The following is a 22270-nucleotide window of genomic DNA, read 5'->3' as shown; positions in this document are numbered from 1 at the left end:
TTTTTAATTTCCCTTCACCAATTTGGAATATTTTGTGTATGTCCATTACATGAAATCCAAATAAAAATCTATTTAAATGACAGGTTGTAATGCAACAAAATATGAATAACTCCAAGGGGGATGAATACTTTTGCAAGGCACTATATTTGTTGTCCCGGAATCCCGCAAAACAGACAGGTTGAAGCCTGCTTGACAGAGAGGCTAAGCTGCTAGCCATCAATCTAACGAAGTTGGTAGCAGATGAGTTTTGCAATGGAGTCATCTTTGTCTGGAGAAATAAATGAACGGTTCCTGCGCTGTAGGAGCTGTATCTACTACACTTTGTTTAGGGACAAACCGGATCACTCAGAGTTCCAATGCGGCAATTGTTTACCTGCCGAGGATCTTAGGCTTGAGGTGGCTTCCTTGATTACGCAGGTCACCAGCCTATGTAAGAAACTGGGGGAAAAGCAGAGTGGAATATTTACATTTTCTATGCCGGTGGCTGGATGGAGTTTGAGCTTGTTGGATGCATCTCTGCCTTGTTGTTTGTCATTATCCGACTGGCCTGTGTTGCCTGGAGCTCCCCCATCTGATAGTTGAGTTGAAGGAGCACAGCAAGAGGAGCAAGGCAATCAACGATGGTCGCATGTCACGAGCCGTGGAAGCTGAAGACAGTGGCCTCCCGCAAAACAGTCTACACTCCCACCGAGAGGTCCGGGGACGGATACAAACAAATAGTTTCGCCGTCCTGGAGCCTGATCTTCCTGCACCTTCGTCTCTGGGGGTGCCTGTGTCTGCAGCCGCAGTGCCTCCTAATACGATTTTGAAGTCGACGTAGACAACCTTCCTTCTCTGAATTGAGCGGGACCTCTCCATCTGTCAGAGGCCTGCACCAGGCACCGGGAGCAAAGGGCTCAAGTTATCCTGCCTCTCGCCTGTCCATAAAGGATTCTCCGACATTATCGATCATAGTCTGCTTCTGGACATGTTTTATGTGTTATGGCTTTACACCCACTGCTATATTGTGGATAAAGAGTTACAGTGCCCTCCAGAGGACATTTCTCCAAAAAGTATGATCTTTGTCCTCATGTGCAGTTACAAACCATAGTCTGACTTTTGTATGGCGGTTTTGGAGCAGTGGCTTCTTCCTTGCTGAGCGGCCTTTCAGATTTTGTCGATATAGGATTCGTTTTACTGTGGATATAGATACTTTTGTACCTGTTTCCTCCAGCATCTTCACAAGGTCCTTTGCTGTTGTTCTGTGATTGATTTGCACTTTTTGCACTAAAGTACATTCATCTCTAGGAGACAGAACACATCTCCTTCCTGAGCGGTATGACGGTTGCGTGGTCCCACGGTGTTTATACTTGCATACGATTGTTTGAACAGATGTACGTGGTACCTTCAGGTGTTTGGAAAGGTCTTGGCTGATTTCTTTTGATTTTTCCCATAATGTCAAGCAAAGAGGCACTGAGTTTGAAGATAGGCCTTGAAATACATCCACAGGTACACTTCCAATTGACTCAAATTATGTTAATTAGCCTATCAGAAGCTTCTAAAGCCATGCTATAACTTTCTAGAATTTTCCAAGCTGTTTAAAGGCACAGTCAACTTAGTGTATGTAAACTTCTGACCCACTGGAATTGTGGTACAGTGTGAAATAATATGTCTGTAAACAATTGTTGGAAACATTTCTTGTGTCATGCACAAAATTTGAGTTTGAGTTTATTTTATTTTTACAGGGACAGTGCAGATTAATCAACGTTTCAGTAAAAGTGCCTGTTTTAGCCAGCCGGCTAATTTTCAACCGCAGTCCCTGGTTAGGTTATTAAAAATTATTACAATATAGACAATAGCAACATAGGACAAGCAATACATAGCATACAGACAGAGCAACATAGGACAAGCATGACATAGCATACAGACATAGCAACATAGAACAAAAAGCAGCAAGACAAAATTCATAAAAGCAACAAAGTGTTTCCACACTTCACAAGCTACAGACAACATGGAAAGCGGCAACACACAGCTAGGGACCATGTTCACAAATCTGATTGATTTGAAGTAGATGAAGTAGATGTCCTAACCGACTTGCCAAAACTATAGATTGTTAACAAGAAATGTGTGAGTTTTAATGACTCCAACCTAAGTGTATGTAAACTTCCGACTACAAATGTACAGTATATACTAGACAGTATCAGAGGAAGGCCCAAAAATGTGTCAAAGACTCCAGTCACCCAAGTCATAGACTGTTCTCTCTGATACCTCACAGCAAGCAGTACCAGAGCGCCAAGTCTTGGTCCAAAAGGCTCCTTAACAGCTTCTACCCCCAAGCCATAAGACTGCTGAACAATTAATCAAATGGCCACCTGGACTACTTACATTGACCCCCTTTGTTTTTACACTGCTGCTACTCGCTGTTTATTATCTAAGCATAGTCACTTTACTCCTACCTACATGTACAAATGACCTTGACTAACCTGCACATTGACCTGTACCCCCTGTATAAAGCCCTGTTATTGTTATGTTATTTTATTGTGGTACTTTTTATTACATTTTTTACTTTATCTTATTTCGTAAATATTTTCGTAACTCTATTTCTTGAACTGCATTGTTGGTTACAGGCTTGTAAGTAAGCATTTCACAGTAAGGTACCTGTACCTGTTGTATTCGACGCATGTGACAAATAAAATTAGATTTGAACTGGATGTGCAATCTCATTAAGGCTTTGTTGAGTGCACTGTGGGTCATGCATATTCATGGTTTATCAGGTTTTTCAATGACAACCATGTTGGTGATCCACGGTGTTGTCTCTGACTTTCGTGATGGTGTCTGCATTGTCCATTGAATCGATGGCCTTTGTGATCCTTTCCTTCAGTGAAATAGGGATCTGTCTTGGTAGCTGCTGGATAAGACGGGCTACTACTTCTAGGTGTAGCTCTCCAGGAAGGCAGCCGAGCCCATCGAACACTTCCTTGTACTTGTAGACGATCTCCTCAGTTGTCATGATGAGCTCAGTGGAAGTGGTGCTTGGGGTGTCGACGTGATGTAACCCATGGCTGTGGTTCACATGTAGTAGGTTGAGTCTTTCACACGTGTCAGCTGACAGCAGAGGAAGCTGGGATGTCTCCATGACCTGAAATTTGATGTTACATTTTTTTACATCATGATCTGCTTTGAGATTGCGTTCTCCTGTTGGCTTTATCAGTGTGCCGTCATATAGTTTGAGTGGAGCTTTCCTGGGTAGGAGAACTGGATTGTTATCTTGCATGACTCGCTGGAGGTCCCCATAGTTGATGACATTCATTGTTGATCCTGTGTCTAGTTGACATGTAATTGTATGGCTGGGGTCAAATGTCAATGGCTCATCACTGAGTGGAGCTATCTTAAAGTTAATGAACCATTTTTCTGCCTTGTCTTCCACAGAATTATCCTGTGAGACTTTTCATCTGTTGTTTAGTCATCTGACTCATTCTTCCTCTAATAGTTTGAGTTGAGGTTTGTGTTGTGCTTGTTTACACATTCTGGCATGGTTTTGTTTGCCACATGATTTACAGGTGACACCATATGCTGGGCACAGCAATAACATGCCAGGTCATTTGGCATTCTATTTTTGTTTTTCTCCTGTAAACGCTGTCTGTTATATGTTTGGCGTTTTGATTCTGAATGTTGCTCACAGGAGGTATTAATGTACAGTCTCTGGTTCACCTCCACCAATTTTCCTGATTCTCCTTTGTGCTAGTTCACTTGAACTACACGTCAATGGCTTTGTTCAGTGTGAGTGTCGATTCTCTGAACATTCGCAATCGTGCAACTTTCCCTTTAGTGCCTATGACAAGCCTGTCACGAACTAGTTCCTCTTGTAATGCGCAAAACTTACGTCTGCTAGCTTCCTCAGATTTTGCAATGTACTGCTCTGATGTTTCACACTGACTTTGTTGACAAGCATTAAATCACGTTCCTTGATGGCTCAAACTGTTTCTGTAGCGCCTCTATACTTTTTACCGGGTCAGTTTTCTCTGCTTCGGGCATATGAAGATGCCGCTGTAAGAGATGTCATTCCTTTCCCATCACAGTTAGCAGAGTTACTATGCAGACTTTATATTCCTTTTTGTCCAGACTGGCAGCTATCTCATAGTTTTCCCGTTGAGCTGGAAAGAATGTCCAGTTATTGTATGTATCGCCTTTCATGCCCATAGGCTCTGGTACTGGAATTACTGGGTAAGCCACTGTTGTCGTTGTAATTTTTTGTAGCTAGTTGGCACGTCCCTTCCTACTGTGCATTTATCCCTGTGTTGTTTGGATATTTTGATTCGTCAAGGATATACCTATGTGGTTCTGACACCATGTTTTGTATGGTATTTAGTCTATACAAGAGCAAGGTAATGTTGATTATAAAGTCTTTATGCTTAACTTGGCTCAACAGTACTATATAGTATCACATTCAGATATACATAACAGCGGCGTCATCTATTGGCTTGGCGACATCTCGTAAGAAAATGCAGACAGATCATTTGTTTGTTCGACATGATGGGATCTTTTTTTCTGTCAAATGAATTATGTGAAAATGGTGGTGGAAACGCATTAATGTGCAATTATTGATATACTAACCATCATAAAAGTACATTTGGAAGTCACAAAATGATATGGTGTTTAGTCCTCCAAGTTAGACTCAGCTGTTGGCAAGAGTGCATGTGTCAATACCAGAGTGGGCGCACTCGCTATAGAACGCAATATTTTGTTGAGAGAAAACCATAGAAAATACAACAGAAGCCCATTTTACTTGTATTTTTTATTCGGTACACGTTTAACTGCAAAATTTATTTTTATGTGCACTACCTCATCACACACAATTTTTCCCGCAGCAAGTCAATTTGATGTAAACATCTCGGGTGGGAAAATGTGCATATTTCTTTATGCCGATTTTAGAATATTTACATGAAAATCTGTCATCAATTGGATGGAAACATAGCTCGTGAGAGAGAAATTACTACCCCAGTGCATAAAGCAATTATCTCAGAGTAATCGTTCCACTCTGCTGAAAATGAGGTTGTATTGATGGCAGTTTGTGATAGGGTAAAGTGGAGTGTGACGTAATCAGGCATAAATCTAATGCCATCTGGACAATTATGTTCCAGTCAAACATTACATAGGCCTCAATGCATTAACTCAGTTTTTCCCAACTCCAGTTCTCAAGAACCCCCAACAGCACACATGTTTGTTGTCGCCCTGGACAAACACACTTGAATCCCTCAATTGAGTTGAATCAAGTTTCAATGTCACATGCACAAGCACAGTGAAATGCCTTTCTTTCAAGTGCTAAACCCAACAATGCAGTAATTAATAAATGTAATACAAAATATTACATAAGGTAAAACAAAAACACAATAAAAATAAGAACATGAGAAAGTAAGTAAGCATACTATAAACAGGGTCAGTTCCAGTACCATATTTACAATGTGCAGGGATATTGGAGTGATAGAGGAAGATATGTATAGAGGTAAGGCTTGATGGTTAGTTGATAAGTGGAATCATGTGTTTGTCAGAGCTAAAATGTGAACGTGTACTGTTGGGAAACACTGGATTATCTCACTGACAAATTCATGGGCCAAGAACATGTTGTTCCAAAGGGTGAGAACCAAGCTGATTATGCTACCTCAAACAGATCTGCCTCTTTCATTAGTTCTTTCTGTAATAAGAACAGTAAGTACACCAGCATTGTTCCACTGTCCTGTTGTGCATCACTGTGTATGTACTTGATGGTCTTAATAATTATGCTAAAAACAACTGTGAATCTGAAGCAAAGGGACGAGAGAGTAGTGCTGTTGTTTTGTAATGCTGCAAAACGTGCTTTATTCAACACAGAATAATACATCAACGGTAAAAAGGAGGACAGAAGATGAGGAAAAATCACATCCTGACTGGAGTCTGAGTCAGACTCCTATCTCCCTCTCTGACACTGACCTGCAGCGGGGAAAGAGATTCTGCTTTTGGATTCTAGTGTTTTTGTGCAAAAATGGAGAGCGTGAGCCATCAGGAAAAGACATGTACTTCCAGCTCAAGCTCACACATTACAACACTACCGTAACTTTTAATACACAGAAATATTATACACAGGAATTGAGAAGAGTGCAAAACGTGTCTTTTTGACAGAGAAATAACTTGTAACATGGATTGTGGGAAACACTTAGAGGCAACAACAAAGATCTCATGAATGATCTTTAAGATAGGGTGCTCATGTTCAGAGTCTGTTTTGGTTACTGCAGGGCTGTGTGTGTGTACAGTATGATCACAGTTTCATTCCTTTAAAACATTTGTCATGTGCATTTCCAAAGTCTAGTTGACTGAAACGTAAGGCACTGGCATCATCTTTGGCTATAAGACGTTAAAATCATTCTGACTGAGTAGTTAGGTTGCACACACACATGTACAGACACCAGTTTGAAACCTCTTCTGGTAAGAAATTAACTTCAGGACATGAGGGTCACATCAAGGGTTGTCTAAAGTGAACCTCAATATGCTGCTAACAGTATGGCTTCCTCCACTGTCCCTGTTCCCATACCAGGCGACTAGTGATCCTCTGCTCGCAAACACACGGTTGACCTATACAAAAGGATAATTTCAAGCAAGCTGTGGAGTGAGCTTACGCTATGTTCTTGACTCCGTTAAACAATCACAAACGGCTCTCAGGCATTACTTAATGTAACACTGATATCCGATATTCACCTCTGATGATTTCTGGTCATCAGCCCTCATAATAAAACACCAGTCCAGTACATTTTTGGGACCTAAAAGCAAATACATTTCACCATGTTCAGCATCTTAAGGTACCTTTTCAACAGTCATCTAAATACATTAATACTTCTCCAAAGATACAGTTTGGCAAAAAAGTATTTAGTCAGCCACCAATTGTGCAAGGTCTCCCACTTAAAAAGATGAGAGGCCTGTAATTTTCATCATAGGTACACTTCAACTATGACAGACAAAATGAGAAAAAAAATCCAGAAAATCACATTGTAGGATTTTTAATGAATTTATTTGCAAATTATGGTGGAAAACAAAAAACAGAGTTCTCGGTCATTTCCTTCCTAAATCCTCAAGAATTTTCCCTCAGGAACTTAACTTTGAAGGACTTCCTCACGTCAAAGAGAATCATGGCCATTTTGAAGTGGGCAAACAGTGACAACAAAGTTGGGAGGATAGTAAAAAGGTTGTCAATAACAAAAGTTTATCTCAATACTTTGTTATATACCCTTTGTTGGCAATGACAGAGGTCAAACGTTTTCTGTAAGTCTTCACAAGGTTTTCACACACTGTTGGCCCATTCCTCCTTGCAGATCTCCTCTAGAGCAGTGATGTTTTGGGGCTGTTGCTGGGCAACTCCCGCCAAAGATTTTCTATGGGGTTGACATCTGGCCACTCCAGGACCTTGAAATGCTTCTTACGAAGCCACTCCTTCGTTGCCCGGGTGGTGTGTTTGGGATCATTGTCATGCTGAAAGACCCAGCCACGTTTCATCTTCAATGCCCTTGCTGATGGAAGGAGGTTTTTACTCAAAATCTCACTACATGGCCCCATTCATTCTTTCCTTTACACGGATCAGTCGTCCTGGTCCCTTTGCAGAAAAACAGCCCCAAAGCATGATGTTTCCACCCCCATGCTTCACAGTAGGTATGGTGTTCTTTGGATGCAACTCAGCATTCTTTGTCCTCCAAACACGACGAGTTGAGTTTTTACCAAAAAGTTCTATTTTAGACCATATGACATTCTCCCAATATTCTTCTGGATCATCCAAATGCTCTCTAGCAAACTTCAGACGGGCCTGGACATGTACTGGCTTAAGCAGGGGGACACGTCTGGCACTGCAGAATTTGAGTCCCTGGCGGCGTAGTGTGTTACTGATGGTAGGCTTTGTTACTTTGGTCCCAGCTCTCTGCAGGTCATTCACTAGGTCCCCCCGTGTGGTTCTGGGATTTCTGCTCACCGTTCTTGTGATCATTTTGACCCCACGGGGTGAGATCTTGCGTGGAGCCCCAGATCGAGGGAGATTATCAGTGGTCTTGTATGTCTTCCATTTCCTAATATTGCTCCCACAGTTGATTTCTTCAAACCAAGCTGCTTACCTATTGCAGATTCAGTCTTCCCAGCCTGGTGCAGGTCTACAATTTTGTTTCTGGTGTCCTTTGACAGCTCTTTGGTCTTGGCCATAGTGGAGTTTGGAGTGTGACTGTTTGAGGTTGTAGACAGGTGTCTTTTATACTGATAACAAGTTCAAACATGTGCCATTAATACAGATAACGAGTGGAGGACAGAGGAGCCTCTTAAAGAAGAAGTTACAGGTCTGTGAGAGCCAGAAATCTTGCTTGTTTGTAGGTGACCAAATACTTATTTTCCACCACAGTTTGCAAATAAATTCATAAAAAATCCTACAATGTGATTTTCTGGATTTTTTTTTCTCATTTTGTCAGTCATAGTTGAAGTGTACCTATGATGAAAATTACAGGCCTCATCTTTTTAAGTGGGAGAACTTGCACAATTGGTGGCTGACTAAATACTTTTTTTTGCCCCACTGTATATCTGGACCACAATAGTATGTTTGGGATTCAAAGCTACAACAAAAGCATTGAGTGGTGAATCATCGATATGGCAACAGCCAACAGTGGCAACTTCCTGCGTTGACTGGTTGGTACACTAGTGATAATAAAGAGTAGTGGGGTGTTTCTTCATCATCCCACCATGACCAAAGTGATCCTCACTCCAGTTACCTCATCTTCTCTCGCCTCATGTCCTCTCAAAGACCCACAGACGTCTAGCCATTTGATCTGAGTGAAGTGGTTCTGTAGGGTTAGCCTGGGTGCCAGTGAACCTGTTTGGCCTTGTAATAATTTTGCCATGGCAATGATATAGCTAGCATACACAGGGACACCAGTCAACCAGGCCGGTAGGAAGTATTGTAGATATGCTGTACTGTAGTGGTCATCAATGGTGACCCATACTAGGACACCAGTCAGTCTCTGGGTAGAGGAGGCAGTGGACAGTCTTAAACCTAGAGAGAGAGACAGAGAGGGCAGACGGAGGGAGAGAGGAGAGATGGAGGCAGAAAGAGATTGAGGGAGAGAGATATTGAGGGGAGGGAGAAAGAGCGAGTGAGGGCAGATGGAAGTAGAGAGAGGGGATATGGAGGGGGGGAGAGAGGGAAATGGTAAGACAAAAGTGTTGGTGGAGAGAGAGGATAACCATTTACATGTCACGCACAATTCAGCAGAGGTTAAGCAAACCAGTGTCATGCAATTTTCTAGTGCCTGGCAATGTTGGGTAAATGTTGGATGGATGTTGGGAGAATGTTTGTCTGTTTACCGTGTCGGGTCCTCCACCAGAGAGAAGGCTCCTCCAATGCTGATCACATTCCTCCTGTTCTCAAATCCCCCGTAGCTCAAAGTGACCTAGACACAGACACACAGTTTTTCTTTGATGGCTGAAAACAATTGGGATCTGTTGTATTTCTTTCTCTCTCAGTCTCCCTCTATTTCTCTCCTCCCCACCCCTACCTGCTCCAGCACGGTGTCTGTGGGAAGCCTCTGCAGGTTCTCCAGGTGGGAGTGGAAGAGGTGTGTATGTGTCAGTGTCACCTCCAGCAGCGCCTCAATGATGTAACCCATGGTGCAGTCGTCAGGGAGACGGATCTTCTCCGCCGTGCTGATGAAGTTGCCCAGACTGGGGGGAGGAGGAGGGGAGAGGATGAGAGGAAAAGAAAGGAGAGAGAAGAAGCGGTAGTGAGTGAACTGCTCAAAACAGTTTGGCATAATAGCTTAAAAGAAAGATTCCCCCATTTTGAATGTTTTCGTATTTGTGTATCTCTGAGTGATGTCCTATCGATTCCCGAGGTCTTTTCATGTGTACTGTATCTCTACAGTATATATAGCAACGGTTTTAACAACAATTATAATGAATGCAACAGTTGGAAACTACCCAACAGGGGGGTAAAAATATGACAAAACCAGGTATACTGAGAAAGAGGCTTTGGAGGAAATGTTTTGGGAGTCAGACACAGATGCTGAGTGCGACCTGGACCAAGATGACTGACCCGGCTGAGAAAAATGTTTTCTAGAAAGATTGGATTCCGTTTTATATCTGTAGTTAAAAAATTTGGTAAACTTTCTATACTATATGTATTTAGTATGTTTTATATAGTTGTGGTCTTGTTCTTTGTATTTACAGTATAACTGTGTCCAGTCCTGTGTATCCTATATTCTGTCTATCATTCCAAAGTACTTACATATTTTATATACACTACCGCTCAAAAGTTTGGGGTCACTTAGAAATGTCCTTGTTTTTGAAAGAAAAGCAATTTTTTTGTCCATTAAAATAACTTCAAATTGGTCAGAAATACACATTGTACACATTGCTAATTTTGTAAATTTTTATTATTTTTTATTTTACCTTTATTTAACTGGGCAAGTCAGTTAAGAACAAATTCTTATTTTCAACGACGGTCTAGGAACAGTGGGTTAACTGCCTTTTTCAGGGGCAGAGCGACAGATTTTTACCTTGTCAGCTCGGGGATTCCATCTTGCGACCTTTCGGTTACAAGTCCAACGCTCTAACCACTAGGCTACCTGCCACCGCAAAATGACTATTGTAACTGGAAATGGCAGATTTTTTTAATGGAATATCTACATAGGCGTACATAGGCCCATTATCAGCAACCATCACTCCTGTGTTCCAATGGCATGTTGTGTTAGCTAATCCAAGTTTATAATTTTAAAAGGCTAATTTATCATTAGAAAACCCTTTTGCAATTATGTTAGCACAGCTGAAAACTGTTGTTCTGATTAAAGAAGCAATAAAACTGGCCTTCTTTAGACTAGTTGAGTATCTGGAGCATCAGCATTTGTGGGTTCGATTACAGGCTCAAAATGGTCAGAAACAAAGACCTTTCTTCTGAAACTCATCAGTCTATTCTTGTTCTGAGAAAGGAAGGCTATTCCATGCAAGAGATTGACAAACTGAAGATCTCGTACAACGCTGTGTCCTACTCCCTTCACAGAACAGCGCAAACTGGCCCTAACCAGAATAGAAAGAGGAATGGGAGGCCCCGGTGCACAACTGAGCAAAAGGACAAGTACATTAGACTGTCTAATTTGAGAAACATATGCCTCACAAGTCCTCAACTGGCAGCTTCATAAATAGTACCCACAAAACACCAGTCTCAATGCCAACAGTGAAGAGGCGACTCCGGGATGTTGGCCTTCCAGGCTGCTAAAAGTTGTATATATTCTGTGTAACCAAATTCTCATGGCCTTTGTTGCTTTGTTTCTAAAGGTAGGCTACCTGTGTCCCACTGTTTGCTTTGTCTATATTAGTATATGGCTTTTACATAAGAGTTTTGTTGTTTTGTTATGGTCTGCTTTTTGCTGTTTTGAACTGTATGTCTAGCCTACACACAGTATAGGCCTATGTAACTGTGTCCTGTTTGTGCAATATAATTCAAATTAGTTTTCCACTAGGAGGCAGGGGAGTACTGTGCCCACCCACTGGGGAGCCAGTCCCTGCCAGGCCCAACAAAACAGAGTGAACAAAAACAACACATTATTGATGTCTGAAAACAAAAATACTACTCAGCCTTGCCCCCCTCCACACTATTTGCATTGTGTCTGCATGTGTTTCACACCTCTGTCTGAGGCACTTTCCAGACAGTGTCCAAATAATCTTATTCATTATGATCTAAAAAGCTAAACTGCTCCATGATCAGCACTCCTACTCAGAAATGCTTTGTGGACAGAGGTGAGCTTGCTGCACTCACCTGGCCAGTTGTGAAGGGCCAGTATACAATCCCCCTGGCCAGCTATGTCCAGTGGGGAGGGGAGCCTACTGGAGAAGTTAGACATTTAGAGTTCGTCTCAGATGCCACAAGTCACCAGCAGGGAATGTGTAACACAGTTTAGGCTGGGTCTTATCTTTTACTATATTGCTTTTATATTAGAATAATGACGTTTTGTCAAATTTGTCAAGTGCAATATTGATCCTATTATGTTCCTGCATTTTATTCCCCATAGAAAGGATGATGATGTTTGGGAGGTTGAAAGGACACTTGGATGTTCCCTAACACCACCACAATGTTTGGAAGAAGTTGATATTGTAGAAATGTTGTTTTTATACCTCTTACTAAAACATCTGTAAAGTTAGAGCTGTTGTTTCTATAAATCACATTTGTTTCCCAGAAGTGTTTGACTTGTTGTGGAAGGCATCTGATGAGTTTCCAACTCTATTCATCAATCATCTACTTTACAGCTTGTCCATGAAAGATCACATTAAAAAACACACAAAAAACAGTTACTTTGTGTGTGCTTGATCTTGTGTGATCTGAACTGTGCCATTCCTATGTTCTGACCATGTCCTTATCAGGTGTGATACCAAGTTCAATGCATGTCCTTATTTAACTGCTCATTAAAAGCAGTTACTTTTGGGTGTGTCTAATTAGGCGGAAATCTACATTTTTGCCTTTACATTTAATTAACCTTGAACAGCCACAATAATATGTGCATCTGAAGAACATTGAAAAACGCCGAACTGTTAAAACTCACCTAGCCCATGGACTCATCTTGAGGGCCAGACCACGACTGATACAGAACCCTGCTCCTCCTGTAGCAAACCAGAACTTGACTGACACCTGGGAGAAGAAAACAAGGGTCAGAGAGAACAAGAGAGGGTTAGAGAGAGACGGGAAGGGAGGTATAGACAGAACGACAGATGGAGGGATGGAGAAAGAGACAAACAGACTGACACTGGATGTACTCACAGATCCGTCACTCTTGACCCTCTCTGCGGCCTCTATGGGGTGGTCAAGGCTGGGCCGGCCCAGATAAACATCCTGCGTGTGGTGGTAGGAGGACAGCAGCTTCAGCAGACTGGGTACAATCACATAGTTATCATCATCCATATGGCAGAACCACCTGGGGGGGGGGGTAGATGTAAGCTATTACATAAACAGTTATAAAAGTCTTACTGAGAAGTTGTTGATGGTGTTCATCAAGTAACATATAGTCCTATTCATCTGTTGACCTCCTTAACCAACCACACAGAGAATCTAAGATATACACTACATGACCAAAAGTATGTTTGTCGAACATCTCATTGCAAAATCATGGGCATTAATATGGTTAGTCCCCCCTTTGCTTCCATAACAGCCTCCACTCTTCTGGGAAGGCTTTCCATTAGATTATAAAACATTGCTGCGGGGACTTCCATTCAGCCAAAAGATCATTAGAGCACGGATGTTGGGCGATTAGGCCTGGCTCACAGTCGGTGTTACAATTCATCCTAAAGGTGTTTGACGGGGTTGAGGTCAGGGCTCTGTGCGGGCCAGTAAAGTTCTTCCACACCTATTTGTATGGACCTCGCTTTGCATTGTCATGCTGAAACAGGAAAGGGCCTTCCCCAAACTGTTGTCACAAAGTTGGAAGTCTAGAACAGCACAGAATAGTCTAGAATGTCATTGTATGCTATAGCGTTAACATTTCCCTTCACTGGAACTAAGGGGCCTAGTCCAAACCATGAAAAACAGCCCCAGACCATTATTCCTCCTCCACCAAACTCTACAGTTGGCAATATGCATTGGGGCAGGTAGTGTTCTCCTGTCATCCGCTAAACCCAGTTTCCACTGCTCCAGAATCCAATGGCGTCAAGCTTTACATCACTCCAGCCGACGCTTGGCATTGCGCATGGTGAACTTAGGCTTGTGTGCAGCTGCTCGGCCATTGAAACCCATTTCATGAAGCTGCTAACGAACAATTCTTGTGCTGACGCTGCTTCCAGGAGCAGTTTGGAACGCAGTAGAGTGTTGCAACCGAGGACAGACAAATGTTATGCGCTAAGCACTACCGCACTTGGCAGTCCTGTTCTGTGAGCTTGTGTGGCCTACCACTTTGCGGCTGATCCGTTGTTGCTCCTATGCGTTTTCACTTCACAATAACAGCACGTACAGTTGACCGGGGCAGCTCTAGCAGGGCAGAAATTTGACGAACTGACTTGTTAGAAAGGTGGCATCCTATGATGGTGCAATGTTGAAAATCACTGAGCTCCTCAGTATGGCCATTCTACTGCCAATGTTTGTCAATGGAGATTGCATGGCTGTGTGCTCGATTTTATACACCTGTCAGCAACGGATCTGGCTGAAATATCCAAATCAACTAATTTGAAGGGGTGTCCACATACTTTTCTATATACAGTACCAGTCAAAGGTTTGGAAACACCTACTCATTCAAGGGTTTTTCTTTATTTTTGCTATTTTGTACAGTTTAGAATAATAGTGAAGAAAACCCCTATTAAATAACATAATTGAAATCATGTAGTAACCAAAAAAGTGTTGAATAAAAATATATTTTATATTTGAGATTCTTCAAAGTAGCCAGCCATCCTTTGCCTTTGACAGCTTAGGACACTCTCGGCATTCTCTCAACCAACTTTACCTTTAATGCTTTTCCAACAGTCTTGGAGTTCCCACATTTAATTTGATATGCTGAGCACTTGGCTGCTTTTCCTTCACTCTGCGGTCCAACTCATCCCAAACCATCTCAATTGGGTTGAGGTCGGGTTATTGTGGAGGCCAGGTCATCTGATGCAGCACTCCATCACTCTCCTTCTTGGTCAAATAGCCCTTACACAGCCTGGGTCATTGGGTCATTGTCCTGTTGAAAAACAAATGATAGTCCCACTAAGCGCAAACCAGATGGGATGGCGTGTCGCTGCAGAATGCTGTGGTAGCCATGCTGGTTAAGTGTGTTTTGAATTCTTAATATAATCACAGACAGTGTCACCAGCAAAGCAACCGCACACCATCACACCACCTCCTCCATGCTTCATGATGGGAACCACACATATGGAGATCATCCGTACTGTGCGTCTCACAAAGACACGGCGGTTAGAACCAAAAATCTCACATTTGGACTCATCAGACCAAATGACAGATTTCCACCGTTCTAATGTCCATTGCTCATAATTTCTTGGCCCAAGCAAGTCTCTTCTTCTTATTTGTGTCCTTTAGTAGTGGTTTCTTTGCAGCAATTCAACCATCACACACTCTCCTCTGAACAGTTGATGTTGAGATGTGTCTGTTACTTGAACTCTGTGAAGCATTTATTTGGGCTGCAAATTCTGTGGCTGGTAACTCTAATGAACTTATCCTCTGCAGCAGAGGTAACTCTGGGTCTTCCTTTCCTGTGGCAGTCCTCATGAGAGCCAGTTTCATCATAGTGCTTGATGGTTTTTGTGTTTGCACTTGAAGAAACTTTCAAATTTGTTCAAATTTTGCAGGTTGACTGACCTTCAACTGGGGGCTCAGTACTCTTGACAAAGGCAGCAGGATTAAAGGTCCCATGCAGCCGTTTCCCAATATCAAATCTTACTGTGATTGTTTCCCAAATTCAAATCTAACTGTGATTGTTTTCAATTCAAATCGTCAAAAGGAAACAAGAATAGCTTCTTACCAAGGAGCCATTTCTCAAGTCAGAATGTTGCTAGGACTGTCTGGAAGTGGTCAGAGTGGGGAGAGGAAAACTGGAGTTATTGGCGGCAGGTAGCCTAGTGGTTAGAGCATTGGGCCAGTAACTGAAAGGTTGCTTGATCGAATCCCCGAGCTGACAAGGTAAAAATCTGTCGTTCTGCCCCTGAACAAGGCACTGTTCCTAGGCCTTCATTGAAAACAAGAATTGTTCTTAACTGACTTGCCTAAATAAATAAATAAAGATAAATTGGCAGAGATCTTTGGAACTCTTTTTATTGGTCTATTGGACATTCTACTGCCTGGAATGTCACCAATCAGGCCAAAACTCCATCTCTCCAAAACAGCTCATCATTTTACAATTCAACAGTATTATTTCAACCTCATAGTATGGAAATACAAATCATGTTTTGACTGCAATGGACTTTAAACACAGAGCAAGTGGGACTTCGTCAGGTCTCTGATCAAGGCAGGAGTAAACGTGAACTTCTTCTGAATTGGCTTCTTATTGGCCAATTATAATAAATGACTTAATCTATAGTTAAGTTCTTAGCATGTAATATGATGGGGAATAACAGGTGTAGCAGACATGGCTACTCATGGTCACGTGATGAGGTAGCCTCGCCTGCGAGATCAAAATCAGTGTCACCAATTTCCTCTTGGTGTTATGGTCAAGACCTGTGTTCAAATCCCACCGGTTACACAGGCAGTAAGGTAAAGTGTGACTGAACACTCACTTCCTCTGTGACTCGATGAACTTGTCGTATTCCACAGACATCTTACAGCACAGGGCCTGCCGCGTGTGTGCTGCTGAACAGTTGGTGTTGATGACGTTAGCCCCTGACAGAGAGAATTAGAAAGGGTGTTGAGAAAGTTATAATGGAGTATCAAATCAAATCAAATTTTATTTGTCACATACACATGGTTAGCAGATGTTAATGCGAGTGTAGCGAAATGCTTGTGCTTCTAGTTCCGACAATGCAGTGATAACCAACAAGTAATCTAACTAACAATTCCAAAACTACTGTCTTATACACAGTGTAAGGGGATAAGGAATATGTACATAAGGATATATGAATGAGTGATGGTACAGAGCAGCATACAGTAGATGGTATCGAGTACAGTATATACATATGAGATGAGTAAACAAAGTAGCATAGTTAAAGTGGCTAGTGATACATGTATTACATAAGGATGCAGTCGATGATGTAGAGTACAGTATATACGTATGCATATGAGATTAATAATGTAGGGTAAGTAACATTATATAAGGTAGCATTGTTTAAAGTGGCTAGTGATATATTTACATCATTTCCCATCAATTCCCATTATTAAAGTGGCTAGTGATATATTTACACATAAATACACATATCCCTGATAACATATTATGAGCCTCTCGAACATCAATCACAAAGGTACAGTGACACAATAATTGCTCTCCTATTTGTACTTCCATTGTCTACCTTTGGAAGAGTGTATTGTCTTACCTGCTCTCCTCCTCAGCTCCTGATCCTCCCCATCTGTGAATATAAAGGTCTTGAGGACACAGACACAGAGAAAGAGAGATGGTGTTAAAGGAACTCAATATAAAGGTCTTGAGGACACAGACACAGAGAAAGTGAGATGGTGTTAAAGGAACTCAATATAAAGGTCTTGAGGACACAGACACAGAGAAAGAGAGATGGTGTTAAAGGAACTCAATATAAAGGTCTTGAGGACACAGACACAGAGAAAGAGAGATGGTGTTAAAGGAACTCAATATAAAGGTCTTGAGGACACAGACACAGAGAAAGAGAGATGGTGTTAAAGGAACTCAATATAAAGGTCTTGAGGACACAGACACAGAGAAAGAGAGATGGTGTTAAAGGAACTCAATATAAAGGTCTTGAGGACACAGACACAGAGAAAGAGAGATGGTGTTAAAGGAACTCAATATAAAGGTCTTGAGGACACAGACACAGAGAAAGAGAGATGGTGTTAAAGGAACTCAATATAAAGGTCTTGAGGACACAGACACAGAGAAAGAGAGATGGTGTTAAAGGAACTCAATATAAAGGTCTTGAGGACACAGACACAGAGAAAGAGAGATGGTGTTAAAGGAACTCAATATAAAGGTCTTGAGGACACAGACACAGAGAAAGAGAGATGGTGTTAAAGGAACTCAATATAAAGGTCTTGAGGACACAGACACAGAGAAAGAGAGATGGTGTTAAAGGAACTCAATATAAAGGTCTTGAGGACACAGACACAGAGAAAGAGAGATGGTGTTAAAGGAACTCAATATAAAGGTCTTGAGGACACAAACAGAGAAAGAGAGATGGTGTTAAAGGAACTCAATATAAAGGTCTTGAGGACACAGACACAGACACAGACAGACAGACACAGACGTAACGGAACTCAAACGTGCAACCTGAATTTGGACAGAAACACCTGGAAATGATTTTTACTGCTAAAGACTGCCAAGGACTACCCAGCAACACAACAACCAGCAGGTAAAGACTGCTGAGGACTACCCAGCAACACAACAACCAGCAGGTAAAGACTGCCAAGGACTACCCAGCAACACAAAAACCAGCAGGTAAAGACTGCCAAGGACTACCCAGCAACACAACAACCAGCAGGTAAAGACTGCTAAGGACTACCCAGCAACACAACAACCAGCAGGTAAAGACTGCCAAGGACTACCCAGCAACACAAAAACCAGCAGGTAAAGACTGCTAAGGACCACCCAGCAACACAACAACCAGCAGGTAAAGACTGCTAAGGACCACCCAGCAACACAACAACCAGCAGGTAAAGACTGCTAAGGACTACCCAGCAACACACCAACCAGCAGGTAAAGACTGCCAAGGACTACCCAGCAACACAAAAACCAGCAGGTAAAGACTGCTAAGGACTACCCAGCAACACAACAACCAGCAGGTAGAGACTGCCAAGGACTACCCAGCAACACAACAACCACCAGGTAAAGACAGCCAAGGACCACCCAGCAACACAACAACCAGCAGGTACAGACTGCCAAGGACTACCCAGCAACACAACAACCAGCAGGTAGAGACTGCCAAGGACTACCCAGCAACACAAAAACCAGCAGGTAAAGACTGCTAAGGACTACCCAGCAACACAACAACCAGCAGGTAAAGACTGCTAAGGACTACCCAGCAACACAACAACCAGCAGGTAAAGACTGCCAAGGACTACCCAGCAACACAACAACCAGCAGGTAAAGATGCTAAGGACTACCCAGCAACACAACAACCAGCAGGTAGAGACTGCCAAGGACTACCCAGCAACACAACAACCAGCAGGTAAAGACTGCCAAGGACTACCCAGCAACCAGCAGGTAAAGACTGCCAAGGACTACCCAAAAACACACCAACCAGCAGGTAAAGACAGCCAAGGACTACCCAGCAACACAACAACCAGCAGGTAAAGACTGCTAAGGACTACCCAGCAACACAACAACCAGCAGGTAAAGACTGCTAAGGACTACCCAGCAACACAACAACCAGCAGGTAGAGACTGCCAAGGACTACCCAGCAACACAACAACCACCAGGTAAAGACAGCCAAGGACTACCCAGCAACACAACAACCAGCAGGTAGAGACTGCCAAGGACTACCCAGCAACCAGCAGGTACAGACTGCCAAGGACTACCCAAAAACACACCAACCAGCAGGTAAAGACTGCTAAGGACTACCCAGCAACACAACAACCAGCAGGTAAAGACTGCCAAGGACTACCCAGCAACACAAAAACCAGCAGGTAAAGACAGCCAAGGACTACCCAGCAACACAACAACCAGCAGGTAAAGACTGCTAAGGACTACCCAGCAACACAACAACCAGCAGGTAAAGACTGCCAAGGACTACCCAGCAACACAACAACCAGCAGGTAAAGATGCTAAGGACTACCCAGCAACACAACAACCAGCAGGTAGAGACTGCCAAGGACTACCCAGCAACACAACAACCAGCAGGTAAAGACTGCCAAGGACTACCCAGCAACCAGCAGGTAAAGACTGCCTAGGACTCCCCAAAAACACACCAACCAGCAGGTAAAGACAGCTAAGGACTACCCAGCAACACAACAACCAGCAGGTAAAGACTGCTAAGGACTACCCAGCAACACAACAACCAGCAGGTAAAGACTGCTAAGGACTACCCAGCAACACAACAACCAGCAGGTAAAGACTGCTAAGGACTAACCAGCAACACAACAACCACCAGGTAAAGACTGCTAAGGACTACCCATCAACACAACAACCAGCAGGTAAAGACTGCTAAGGACTACCCACCAACACAACAACCACCAGGTAAAGACTGCTAAGGACCACCCAGCAACACAAAAACCAGCAGGTAAAGACTGCCAAGGACTACCCAGCAACACAACAACCAACAGGTAAAGACTGCTAAGGACGACCCAGCAACACAACAACCAGCAGGTAAAGACTGCTAAGGACTACCCAGCAACACAACAACCAGCAGGTAAAGACTGCTAAGGACTACCCAGCAACACAACAACCAGCAGGTAAAGAATGCTTAGGACCACCCAGCAACACAACAACCACCAGGTAAAGACAGCTAAGGACTACCCAGCAACACAACAACCAGCAGGTAAAGAATGCTTAGGACCACCCAGCAACACAACAACCACCAGGTAAAGACTGCTAAGGACTACCCAGCAACACAACAACCAGCAGGTAAAGAATGCTTAGGACCACCCAGCAACACAACAACCACCAGGTAAAGACTGCTAAGGACGACCCAGCAACACAACAACCAGCAGGTAAAGACTGCTAAGGACTACCCAGCAACACAACAACCAGCAGGTAAAGACTGCTAAGGACCACCCAGCAACACAACAACCAACAGGTAAAGACTGCTAAGGACGACCCAGCAACACAACAACCACCAGGTAAAGACTGCTAAGGACTACCCAGCAACACAACAACCAGCAGGTAAAGACTTCTTAGGACTACCCAGCAACACAACAACCACCAGGTAAAGACTGCTAAGGACCACCCAGCAACACAACAACCAACAGGTAAAGACTGCTAAGGACGACCCAGCAACACAACAACCAGCAGGTAAAGACTGCTAAGGACCACCCAGCAACACAACAACCAGCAGGTAAAGACTGCTAAGGACTACCCAGCAACACAACAACCAGCAGGTAAAGACTGCTAAGGACTACCCAGCAACACAACAACCAGCAGGTAAAGACTGCTAAGGACCACCCAGCAACACAACAACCAGCAGGTAAAGACTGCTAAGGATTACCCAGCAACACAACAACCAGCAGAAAAAGCACAGCAAAAACCTAAATACCGCCCAACCTACAACTGATTGAGTAGATTTCCAATCTGTAGCTACTTCCCAGGCTGAGAATTAATTGAACGATGTTACAATAATCTCTAGAGATTTTACTAGAAGATACGGTATTTTACTATATGAAGGCTCAAATGCTTAGTTAGGACAGACGTCCCGGCAGCAAATTCAATTTACACGGAGGTGTGAAGTGAGAGGTGTGAATTCCCTTGAATACAACAATGGCAGCAAAGCACCACAGCCTCCTCAACCCAAATTAACAGGCCTCACACTCCTATGCAGAGGCCACACCCCTATGCAGAGGCCACTCCCTATGCAGAGGCCACACCCCTATGCAGAGGCCACACCCCTATGCAGAGGCCACATCCCTATGCAGAGGCCACATCCCTATGCAGAGGCCACACCCCTATGCAGAGGCCACACCCCTATGCAGAGGCCACACCCCTATGCAGAGGCCACATCCCCATGCAGAGGCCACACCCCTATGCAGAGGCCACATCCCCATGCAGAGGCCACACCCATATGCAGAGGCCACACCCCTATGCAGAGGCCACATCCCTACGCAGAGGCAATCAAAGTACAGTTCACCCCATAATTTAAAAATGATCCTGTATGTAAAAAGTACAAATAGAAGCTCCACAAGGAATATCCAGAGACACTATTTGCTTAACAACCTCATCTTCCACACCGACCAGTCCACTGGCACAGCACAGGGCCATAAGAGCACACTACCCCTCTGTCAGGAGAGAGGGTATTAATTCAGGGTGGAAACTCAGAATACTGGACATTGAGGACACAGAGACAGCCTGTTTCAACATGTACACGTCTGGAACAGTTATGGTGCAGGTAAACCTCAAACCGTTTCAGCAGGACTTTCACAGGATTAAAGAGAGAACAGCAGGAGAAGCTCAATTGTGGTGACGAACCCACCATCCCGAGCGAGTCGGATCACACCCACTCCTCAAACAGCCCCACAGACGAGCAGCCCCAAGAGGAAGCCAAAACATGCAAGCTGAGGTCAACCACTCAGATGTTTTTTTTACATGACTTAAAAAAACATAAACCTATGCAACATTAACCAATTAAAACAAGTTCTGTAGCAATATCACTGCATATTGGCTATGCTTGAACTGCCCTGCCTATGTTTCTTTTAGGAGATAGTGGTCAGCTTAAGATATTTTGATTGACCGTTCTGTTTGCCTAGTGATGGACTTAAGTCCTGCTTCAGAAGTTCTTTACAGACAAGTATAAAGTCAGTTAATATCACAAGAGAAGGTTTTGTGTCGGCATTTAAAATAATAAAAACAGAACAGACAGACAAACAAACATGCCGTAGCCGAGGCGCTTTCAAGGGGCCACATTCCATTATGTCTGAAAACCGGAATTGATACAGGCTACCGGTAGCCTACTGTAATTTCATACGATGCTAAAATGAGGGTCACAATTCCAGCAGCTGTCA

General features: G+C 43.2%; 1 protein-coding gene and 1 long non-coding RNA gene across 2 annotated transcripts in view; one reads left to right on the top strand and one right to left on the bottom strand.

Annotated features, from left to right (window-relative positions):
- Window positions 1-5802: 5802 nt before the first annotated feature.
- The window catches only part of LOC118370993 (beta-1,3-N-acetylglucosaminyltransferase radical fringe-like), a 42963-nt gene continuing 26495 nt past the window's right edge, over window positions 5803-22270 (bottom strand). The window contains exons 4-10 of the mRNA XM_035756281.2: window positions 16969-17017; window positions 16219-16321; window positions 12782-12935; window positions 12567-12652; window positions 9531-9696; window positions 9340-9425; window positions 5803-9028 (exon numbers count right to left, since the gene is read on the bottom strand). Coding sequence (XP_035612174.1) covers window positions 8962-9028; window positions 9340-9425; window positions 9531-9696; window positions 12567-12652; window positions 12782-12935; window positions 16219-16321; window positions 16969-17017 — 711 coding nt within the window. The 3' untranslated portion in view covers window positions 5803-8961. The remainder of the gene's footprint in view (window positions 9029-9339; window positions 9426-9530; window positions 9697-12566; window positions 12653-12781; window positions 12936-16218; window positions 16322-16968; window positions 17018-22270) is intronic.
- Window positions 16985-21634, top strand: LOC127909853 (uncharacterized). Its single transcript, XR_008072608.1, has 3 exons — window positions 16985-17073; window positions 17132-18532; window positions 18790-21634. It is a non-coding gene; the product is annotated as an uncharacterized LOC127909853 (long non-coding RNA).

The sequence above is a fragment of the Oncorhynchus keta genome, chromosome 2 (assembly GCF_023373465.1).
Source record: "Oncorhynchus keta strain PuntledgeMale-10-30-2019 chromosome 2, Oket_V2, whole genome shotgun sequence".
In the NCBI taxonomy this organism is placed as follows: Eukaryota; Metazoa; Chordata; class Actinopteri; order Salmoniformes; family Salmonidae; genus Oncorhynchus; species Oncorhynchus keta.
Note: the sequence above shows the minus strand (reverse complement) of the source record. Positions and strands in the feature narration are given on the sequence as shown.